At 31.7% G+C, this 11,731-nt stretch overlaps 1 protein-coding gene across 1 annotated transcript in view; it reads left to right on the forward strand.

Annotated features, from left to right (window-relative positions):
- The window catches only part of LOC111688267 (protein hunchback), a 14,146-nt gene extending 3,290 nt beyond the window's left edge, over nucleotides 1-10,856 (forward strand). The window contains exon 2 of the mRNA XM_023450752.2: nucleotides 7,885-10,856. Within this exon, the coding sequence (XP_023306520.2) occupies nucleotides 7,987-10,353 (2,367 nt within the window). The 5' untranslated portion in view covers nucleotides 7,885-7,986 and the 3' untranslated portion in view covers nucleotides 10,354-10,856. The remainder of the gene's footprint in view (nucleotides 1-7,884) is intronic.
- Nucleotides 10,857-11,731: the final 875 nt, after the last annotated feature.

The following is an 11,731-nucleotide window of genomic DNA, read 5'->3' on the forward strand; positions in this document are numbered from 1 at the left end:
TAGACTATATATAAAACTCTAGTCTAAACTATAGATCAGTCTTAACTGTAGACTATATAGAAGTTTGTGTAAACTATTGATGGGATTATCATTAAGCCTCAATGTAGTTCTTTTATTTATTTTTACATATTTGTCATAATTATTTGTTAAATATTCATTAGCGCGTTTCATATTCATATTTTCGTCAAATAATAGTCATCAATTTCTGGCGGCTTTTTGTCATCTTTTTGTGATATATTTATTATGAAGATGTCTTAAAATCTAATTGTTTAATTTTTTTTTTTGTATAATTTCTCACATCAAAAGTTTTGTCGTACAATGATCACAAAGCAGAGTGGTAACAAAAAGGGGGAAGGGTGCTAAAGGTAACTTATCTATAACAGGTGGCAACACAGTACTTAGTTTTTGAAGTAAAATCTAATAATTTTTATAATTTAAAATGTTTGTTTTTTAGTACAATTTATAATTTTTTATAACACCCCTTACAAGTGTCCGCCTCTCTTGTAATAATCTTTTCAATCATCAAAAAAATTTACTAGATTTTTTTTTTAATTTTTTTAAATTTTCTTTTTGTAAAAAATGCATAAATTTTAGCATTTACGTCTTTTGGCTTTATTTTCAAATACTGCATATTAGAAGAACAAAAAAAGAAACATTTTTGTTAAAATATATAATTTTTTTAAATAAACAAATATCTATATTATAGTTTTTCATAGGAAAAATACCAGAACTAAAACGTTTTTATTTAATGTTTTTTTTTGGGTTGATTTTTGTTTAAGTTTTTTTTTCATTTTGCACTGCACTTTTTTGTTCACAACTATAAATATTTTTTTAATAATAAACACCCTACTTGCAAGGTTAAGGGTAATGCCTGGTAAAGTTGAAGAGTTGGTGACTACAATATTATGAAAAACTAAATTTGCTTTATTGCTTAATCGTTGCAATAGTTTGAATGTTTTAGAAGAATGAAACATATAAAGTTTTTCATAATATTCAAGCTCATATTTGATCCTTTCATCCTCCTGCTAAACTTAAACTATTTTTATATTTTTCTCTAATCGTAGTACCCTCTAAAGTCTTTACTTACCACCTACATTGTTTATCTTTAAAATGTTCAATATTTACTATTTCGTTCTTGTTGCTGCTGCTGTTGCTAAATTTTCGTATTAGAAATCATTTCGAAAAAAAATAAGTCTCTAAAAATTTTTATTTACACTAAACTGTATACAAAAATACAAAAATATCTCTATCTTTTCTTATTTTCTTTCTTTTTTTGCGATTTTGGAAATGTATGAACAAAAAATTTTCTAATTTTCCTGTAACAAACAAAAAACAGAGAAATGAAAAAATCAACAACTGCACATGTTGTGATTTGTGAAAAAACAAAAATTACGACAAGAACAACAAAAAACTGCATATAAATCTCGATGGTGGATACAATTAATTTTGAAATTGCTACATGAGGAAATTGGTTTCGAAATTGTTATGATTTTGAGGATGACTATAGCTTAACTATAACCATAGTCTAAGTTTTACACAAGAATTTAATATAGAGTAGACCAAGTACTAAACTAACGATTAGAGCATAGACTATACTATAGAATAGGCTAGACTACAGGCTGGACTATAGGCTAGACAATAGAACAGACTATACTGGACAAAAAACTAGAATAAAGTCTAGTCAATAGACTAGATTATAGACTAGACTATAGACTAGTCTAGTCTATGTACTACACTACAGACAAGACCATAGACGAGACCATAAACTAGACATGGACTATACCATAGACTAGAATATAGAATAGACTAGATTATAGAGTAGACTATAGACTAGATTATAGACTAGACTATAGATTATATTATAGGCAAGACTATAGGCAAGACTATAGACTAGACTATAGACTAGACTATAGACTTGGCTATAGACTAGACTATAGACTAGACTATAGACTAGACTATAGACTAGACTATAGACTAGACTATAGACTAGACTATAGACTAGACTATAGACTAGACTCTAGACTACAGACTGGAATATAGAGTAGACGATAGACTAGACTATAGACTAGACTATAGGGTAGTCTACAGACTATACTATAGTCTAGATTACAGACTGACTATAGTCTAGATTACAGACTACACTATAAGCTAGTCTACCGACTAGACTATATGCTAGACAATAGGTTAGACTAGGCTATAGAGTAGACTATAGAGTAGAATATAGAGTAGACTATAGACTAGACTATAGACTAGACTAAAGACTAGAATATAGACTAGACTATAGACTAGATTATAGACAAGACCAGAGACTAGACTATAGACTAGACTAGAACCTAGACTATAGACTAGACTAGAGCCTAGACTATAGACTAGACTCTAGACTAAACTATATGCTAGTCTACAGACTGGACTATAGAATAGACTAGATTATAGACAAGACCAGAGACTAGACTATAGACTAGATTATAGACAAGACCCGAGACTAAACTATAGACAAACTATATGCTAGTCTATAGACTAGACTATAGACTAGATAGACTATAGACTAGGCTATAGACTGGACTATAGACTAGACTATAGACTAGACTATAGACTAGACTATAGACTAGACTCTAGACTACAGACTGGAATATAGAGTAGACGATAGACTAGACTATAGACTAGACTATAGGGTAGTCTACAGACTATACTATAGTCTAGATTACAGACTGACTATAGTCTAGATTACAGACTACACTATAAGCTAGTCTACCGACTAGACTATATGCTAGACAATAGGTTAGTCTAAAGACTATACTGTAGGCTAGTCTACAGACTTGACTATAACCTAGTCAACAGACTAGACTATAGGCTAGTCTGCAGACTATATTTTAGCCTAGTCTACAGACTATACTATAGGTTAGTCTACAGACTATACTATAGGCTAGTCTACAGACTATACTATAGGCTAGTCTACAGACTATACTATAGGCTAATCTACAGACTATACTATAGGCTAGTCTACAGACTATACTATAGGCTAGTCTACAGACTATACTATAGGCTAGTCTACAGACTAGATTAGACTCTAGGCTAGACTATAGATTGGACATTCACATAGGCTTTTTTAGGCCTGCTGACGATATATGGCTATTTTATATATCGTTTTTTTTTTTGCTATTGATTTAAATCATTATTTGTTTGTATTTTAAAACTATTCATTTTACACTTGGCCTCTAAAAATCTTTATACACAAAAATGCATATAAATAATAAAAAAATTAAGAAAAAATAAACACAAATGAAAAAAGATCTTTAACAGATTTTCATTAAAAAAAAGAAACTATAAAACAAAAAATGCACATTAATGAAAAAAGAAATATTAGAAAAATAAATGCATTTTTTGAAACGCAAAATTTTAAGTGCAAGTAAAATACGCACATTTATTTTATGAAACTTTTTTTTTCAATATTTTCATTTCTAAATCTTTATTTATGTAGACAACAACAAAAAATTTCTATTAAAAATTGTATGTCATTATTATTATTATTATTTTTTGTCTTGTAGTCTTTTTGCTAAATGTCTTGTTGATGCTTTTAATTCCTGCTGTTGAAAAATTTGTTCTTTTTTATCTTTTAGCAAATTATTATATTAAATAATTATATTAAATTAATTATAGAACATTTTTAATTGTTTTAAAGTCTTTTCCGCACTTTTATTTTGGTGAAAATTATAACAATAATAATAGTGATGCGTTGGTGGGATTTTTAATAGAAGAAAATGTGTAAGAATTGCAAATAAAAATAGAAATGGGAGTGTTTTTTATTGTTGTTGTGTTTTCAAAAAGGCGACAAAAAACGGACTTATTTGTCTGTTTTTTTATAAAATAACAAGTACAAATAACTCGGTATAAACCCTTGTTTACGACAACCTCAATGACGCTAATCTGACTGATCTTAACAAGACTGAACTAAAACTGAACAAGAACTGAACTAGAATTGAACTAGAACTGAACTAGAACTGAACTAGAACTGAACTAGAACTGAACTAGAACTAAACTAGAAATGAACTAGAAATGAACTAGAAATGAACTAGAAAAGATCTAGAACTGAACTAGAACTGAACTAGAACTGAACTAGAACTGAACTAGAACTGAACTAGAACTGAACTAGAACTGAACTAGAACTGAACTAGAACTGAACTAGAACTGAAATAGAACTGAACTAGAACTGAACTAGAACTGAACTAGAACTGAACTAGAACTGAACTAGAACTGAACTAGAACTGAACTAGAACTGAACTAGAACTGAACTAGAACTGAACTAGAACTGAACTAGAACTGAACTAGAACTGAACTAGAACTGAACTAGAACTGAACTAGAACTGAACTAGAACTGAACTAGAACTGAACTAGAACTGAACTAGAACTGAACTAGAACTGAACTAGAACTGAACTAGAACTGAACTAGAACTGAACTAGAACTGAACTAGAACTGAACTAGAACTGAACTAGAACTGAACTAGAACTGAACTAGAACTGAACTAGAACTGAACTAGAACTGAACTAGAACTGAACTAGAACTGAACTGGAACTGAACTAGAACTCAACTAGAACTAAACTAGAACTGAAGTTCAGTTCTAGTATTTAGTTTAGTTACTGAACTACAACGAATTTAAACTAAACTAGAACTGAACTAGAACTGAACTAGAACTGAACTAGAACTGAACTAGAACTGAACTAGAACTGAACTAGAACTGAACTAGAACGGAACTAGAACTGAACTGAACTAGAACTGAACTAGAACTGAACTAGAACTGAACTAGAACTGAACTAGAACTGAACTAGAACTGAACTAGAACTGAACTAGAACTGAACTAGAACTGAACTAGAACTGAACTAGAACTGAACTAGAACTGAACTAGAACTGAACTAGAACTGAACTAGAACTGAACTAGAACTGAACTAGAACTGAACTAGAACTGAACTAGAACTGAACTAGAACTGAACTAGAACTGAACTAGAACTGAACTAGAACTGAACTAGAACTGAACTAGAACTGAACTAGAACTGAACTAGAACTGAACTAGAACTGAACTAGAACTGAACTAGAACTGAACTAGAACTGAACTAGAACTGAACTAGAACTGAACTAGAACTGAACTAGAACTGAACTAGAACTGAACTAGAACTGAACTAGAATTGAACTATAACTGAACTAGAACTGAACTAGAACTGAACTAGAACTGAACTAGAACTGAACTAGAACTGAACTAGAACTGAACTAGAACTGACCTAGAACTGAACTAGAACTGAACTAGAACTGAACTAGAACTGAACTAGAACTGAACTAGAACTGAACAAGAACTGAACTAGAGGTGAACTAGAACTAGAACTGAACAAGAACTGAACAAGAACTGAACAAGAACTGAACTAGAACTGAACTCGAACTGAACTAGGACTGAGCAAGAACTGAATTAAAACTGAACTAAAACTGTACTAGAACTGAACTAGATCTAAACTATATCGGTACTAGAACCTCTTTCTGGAACGTTTCTAAAACCAAACATTTTTCTTAATTAAACTGATTTGATTACGACAAGTTTAAAGATCGATTTATATGTAAATAGATATAACTATTCAAGGACTAGATATTTCTTTAATGATTTCATCTTAAAATCTCGGTTTTTCAAAATTTTTATAAAAATTTAACTAAAAAAAATTAAATTAATTAAATTATAAATAAAACAAAAAACAATTACTTGAAAATTTTATCTAAACAACATAATGAGATTATTATTAAATATCTATAACATAATATATGTACATATAATGATATGCTAATTTCAATATACGCCAATATATATCTGGATATTTTAAAATATAACTTTTAAGTTGATTTGAAGTTCAACGACTGCGTAGACAATAGGGCGAACATAGGCCATGCTCATTAAAGGCTGTATTGTGGCGAAAGCCGCCTCAAACCGCTAGGAATTTAACTAATTTTTGCAGATTTTAAATTGTTAGTGAGAACTTAGTTATACTTAAATAAAATATAACAATTTGTTAGAGAAATATTTAATTAAAATGGGAGAAGAAACAAAAAACGGGAGTTATTAGAAAATATAAATTTAAAAGAAACAACCACTTTTGGTGAATATAGAAAAATTGGGGGGAAATTACTGTGTAGTGGGAGGATAAGGGGGAAGTGTATTTTTTTATAAAAAAGTTAAAATTAGTAAATAATTCTAGACTTTTGCTTTAAGGCCTTAACAATTTCTTAGTATTTTAAAGGCATATTATGACAAAAACTCTTTTTAAGCCGGTAGAAATTTGTTGGAAATTTTAAGGCTTAAAAAGTAGTGGAATATTTTTCTAAAAAAAAGAAATATTTGACAAACGCTGAAAATTACACTTTACTTAAGTAACTGTTAAGTCCGTTCATAAATTTCTTAAAGAAAACGTTAAGAAGGACTTAACGTACAAGTTAAGTAAGGTTCATTTATAAATCTGCTTAATCTTCAACGAATTTTTTTAATCCATTCTAAAAATTAAAAATCCAATTTTTTTTGCGCTTGTTGAGCGAGAGGCGACATTTAAATACCTGACCTTACCTGTGTGCGAAAGAAAGAAAAATCGCGAGAGGAAACACAAAAACCGTCAAACAAAAAACACAATATTTAAATTTCAAACAATGCTCAGCTAATGCTCAAAGAAAAAAAGGATATTATTAGAATATAACAATAACAACAACAAAAACTACCTGTGTAGTAGTGTGTGTAGCACATAAACACACACATACAATTTGTGTTTTGTTTTTACTTATTTTGAACAAATATTGACTTTTTTCAACTAATCTGTGTGTTTAGAGGAAATTTAAATTTACAACAGTGTGTGCGTGTGCATATGCGTGTTTGTGTGTGTGTCTGTCATTCTGTGTGTGTGAGAGAGGGAGAAAGTAGAGAGTATTAGAAAGTTAGTTGTGTGCCTGCTTAGGTGCATATTGAGAATTTGTTTTTGTTTTTTAGAGAGAGCCGAGTCCTGTTTGAAATTCTTGTTTGCCGTTTAAATACTTGTCTAATTTTTGTTTACAGCATCAGTTGCATTCTAGCTTCAATACGATAAACATCTCTCTCTTTAGTATTTTCTTAAAACGGAATACGAAAGATTTAAAAAAAACTAAAAACAAAATTATAGTGCGAAAAAGATTTATAAAATCTTTTTTAAACAAAAAATATTAAAATACTTCATAGAAGTTAAAAATAAACATTTCTAATTCAACGAATTTATATAATTTACAAAACACAAACTATACAACAACAAGACAACATTGTGGATTAAAAAAACAAAAACTGCCAAAGGTACTTTAAAAAGTTCCCCACCACCCTAAGGATTATTCTATAAAATACAAAAATATAAAAAAATCTACAACTAACTGTGATTGGTTGAAAGAAAAAATAAGGAAAAAAATTAAACCATTTTTTTAGCAGAAAAAAAAGGCAAATAAAAAAGTGCTTGACAAACAAAAAAAATCACCCTTAAACAGAGGAGGGGTGTAAAAAAATTCATACACATTTTTTTTAACTATTTACACCCTTAATATTCAAATAATCATAACGTTTAAAACTAAAAAAAATATTTAAAAAAATAAAATTTTGTGTATTCTTAAAAAAACTCTTTTAAATTCTTAAAAAAAATCCTAAAAATATAAAAACAACAACTCTTAACATAAAAAACGCGTAAATTTTAGCGCTTGCGCCTTTTTTTGTTTTTTCTTGAAAAATTCCCTTTTTTGTTGTTATTTTCACGCTCTTTTTTTCCTTATTTTTTCCATATATTTTTTTAAAACTTTATAACTACATTTTTGTATTTTTTTATTTATTAAATATATATATTTTTTCATTTTAGATCTCCTCTTTTGGTAATTTTTATACCCCACCTCATACAACCCCTAGCCCTTATCCTTAAAACCCCTCTCAACACACACACACACATACTATATCTGCCAATATGCAGAATTGGGACAGCATGCAAACCACCGCTAATTATGTGGAACACAATAACTGGTATAACAATATGTTTGCCGCCAATATCAAAACAGAACCGGGCACTTTAAGTCCAACACCACAGAACCACCAACAGCAACAACATTCTCCAGCTCCTTCATCCGCCTCCTCAAGCACACATTTGGAAAATTATTTAAAACAACAGCAGCAATTCTCTGCCATGGATACCAATATGACTTCCTCACCGCACAACACCAATAGCCATCATCTTTTGGCCAGCAGCAATAACAGTGAACAGCAATTTTTCGATACAGCTGGCATGCATCAGCAATTGATGCAGCAACAACAGTATCAGCAACATTTCCAACAGGCCCAACAGGCGGCCGCACAAAATCAGGTCACTTCACATTTGCCTTTGGGTTTTAATCCTCTAACACCACCCGGTCTACCACAAGCTGTTTTACCCGCCATGTCTCACTTCTATACACAGTCGACACAACAACAGCGCCAGCAACAGCAAACACCCAGTCCCCAGCCCTTGACAGCTGCTCTGCTAGATAATTCCGAAAAATCAGCCTTGACTCCTCGCCATACACCACCCATGGATATTACACCACCCAAATCGCCTAAGGCCTCCAATTCACTCAATCTAACTGAACATCAACAGGATCAAGAGTTAATGTCGAATTCCAGTGAGGATCTCAAATATATAGTCGATTCGGATGATGATGAAACCATACGCCTACCCATCTACAATTCACATGGTAAAATGAAGAATTACAAGTGCAAATCCTGCGGCATGGTTGCCATCACCAAATTGGCCTTCTGGGAACATGCCAAGACTCACATGAAACCCGAAAAAGTTTTACAGTGTCCCAAATGTCCCTTTGTCACCGAACTGAAACATCATTTGGAATATCATATACGCAAACACAAGAACTTGAAACCTTTCCAGTGCGATAAGTGCTCCTATTCGTGTGTCAATAAGTCCATGTTGAATTCTCATCGCAAGTCTCATTCCTCGGTCTATCAATACAGATGTGCTGACTGTGATTATGCCACCAAATATTGTCATTCATTCAAATTGCATTTACGCAAATATGATCATAAACCCGGCATGGTTTTGGATGAAGAGGGCATTCCCAATCCCTCGGTAGTCATTGATGTCTACGGCACCAGACGTGGCCCCAAGAATAAGGGTTCATCCGGCTCTAATATGAAAAAATCCAATACTGAATTGAAAATGCCCTCGACTTCTCAATTGTCTGCTGCTCTGCAAGGTTTCCCACTCAACTCGCAAAATAATATGCCTGCCTCTCCAGCTAAAAGCAGCAGTTCTGTGGCCTCAGAATTACCAGCCTTGACACTCAACATGTCTTTGCAGCAACAGCAGCAAGCACAACCGGTTGCCAACTCACAAATCTCACCTTCGCAACAATCTCAAGCCTCCAGTCAGAATGGCAATCTACCCAATTTGTTGCCTCCCTTGGCTTCTTTGCTGCAGCAAAACCGCAACATGGCCTTCTTCCCCTACTGGAACTTGAACTTGCAAATGTTGGCTGCCCAACAACAGGCCGCCGTCTTGGCTCAACTATCGCCACGCATGCGTGAACAATTACAAAAGCAACAACAGGAACAAAACAACGAACAACAACAGCCCGTGCAGGAAATCGAAGATTTGGAAGGTGATGACGACGAGGAGGAGGAAGAGGATCAAGAATTCGATGGTAAATCAGTAGACTCAGCCATGGATTTGTCGCAGGGTACCCCAACCAAGGAGGATCAGCAGCCACAACAAACTCCCGAATTCGCTATGAATTTGAAATTAGCCGAAGATAATGTAGAAACTCCACTATTCTCTTCTTCAGCGGCGGCCAGACGTAAGGGACGTGTGCTCAAACTTGATCATGAACAATTGAAATCACAACAATTGCATTCAGCACCTACTTCACCACAAGCAGTTAGTGCTCCTGAAATGCCCAATGCCTCATCGCCCATAGCTGCCTCAGCACCACCCACCAAAATCGATGATCATTCTTCGGCTGATGAAAGTATGGAAACTGGTCATAATAACCATAACAATCCCTCTAACACTAGTTCCACCTCTACCGCCTCCTCATCCGGCAACAGCTCGAATTCCTCCTCTACTGCCTCCAGCAGTGCATCAACTACAGCCAACTCAAGTCCCTCGACCACGCCCACCATGTACGAGTGCAAATATTGTGATATCTTCTTTAAGGACGCTGTACTCTATACCATTCACATGGGCTATCACAGTTGTGATGATGTGTTCAAGTGTAATATGTGCGGAGAAAAGTGTGATGGTCCCGTGGGGCTCTTTGTGCACATGGCTCGCAATGCTCATTCGTAAGAATTGCACTAAAAACCTTAACAATTTTTTTTTTTTTGTAAATTTTTTGTTATTTCTTTATTTTCGTTGCTTTGAATTGTACATAGAAACACAAAAAACCCAGAAACCCCCCCTATTTTAGTAGCTTAGGTTTGGTATTAAACCTTTAACGAGATAAAAAGGTTTAATGCCCCCTAATGCGAACTGTTGTCAAGAATTGTAAATATGAAAAATTTAGTTTTTTAAGTCATATTTTAATTTTATTTTGATAATTTTTATTTTACACTTAAGCAAATGTTCCTTTTTATGATTACTACCCTAATATTATGATTATTATAATTTAGTATTTTTTTCCTACAGTCAAACAAACAAACAAACGAACAAAATAATTTGTTTATGTCAACTATATATAGTATATAGTATTCTTATATATATAATTGTCTCAACTAAACTAAATGTATATGTATTGTAATTTTAATGTAAGCAAAACAAACAAACCAACCAACCAACAAACCCCATTTAAATTTAACAAAAACCGTCAAAGGTTTAAAAATTTTCTAGTTTTAAATACAAAAAAAATTTATATTTTTAATTTTAAATTTTAAGCTTATTTTTAACATAAAAAAATAATAAATATATAAACACAAACTTATAATGCCAAAATATTACAATTTTTTTTTATTTTATTTTTAAAATTTTATTATTTTTATCTAAATATAAAATTTTTAACTAGTTATGATAACTAATTCTCTAAGTTTTTTTATTATGTTCAAAATTGGTAGTTCAATTACTTTTGTATAGTTTGTAAGGAGAACCAAAAACAAAACAAAAAAACAAATTTATATTTTGAAAGAAAATCAAAAAAATACCAAGAAAATAAAACAAAATTATTTTTCATTATAAAAAAAAAACATTTGAAATTTTTTTTATTTTAAAAAACAAAGTTTAGTTGTTATGATTTATTATTTTTTTTATAAAAATTTCAGTTAAAAATAAATCTTTAGTTCGAACTAAAGTTTAAAATATTGCGCTGAAAGAAAAGGTTAAGAAAGAGTTTGGATGGCAACCCTAGCAAAATAAGAACTTCCAAAGAAGCGAAAAAGTAGTAGAATTTACTCTATGGAAGTACATAAAATGACCTAAAGAAGTTATGACTTTAACACACTCTTAACATAGGAGGGATGTCCATTTTATTTTATACCAAATTCACTACATCTGAAGTCATTCTCAGGAAGTAATTTTTATGTTCTTATATTTTGAAGTTATTAGGAAGTGAAATTGTAGTTTAATAGAATACAACTAATCTGACTCTAATAATATTAACTACAAAATAAAATTGAAAAAAAATTAATTTTTTAAATTTTTGGTAAAAAAAATTCGCTTCTTTGGAAGTCAATAA

This window comes from Lucilia cuprina, chromosome 4 (genome assembly GCF_022045245.1).
Source record: "Lucilia cuprina isolate Lc7/37 chromosome 4, ASM2204524v1, whole genome shotgun sequence".
Lineage (NCBI taxonomy): Eukaryota > Metazoa > Arthropoda > Insecta > Diptera > Calliphoridae > Lucilia > Lucilia cuprina.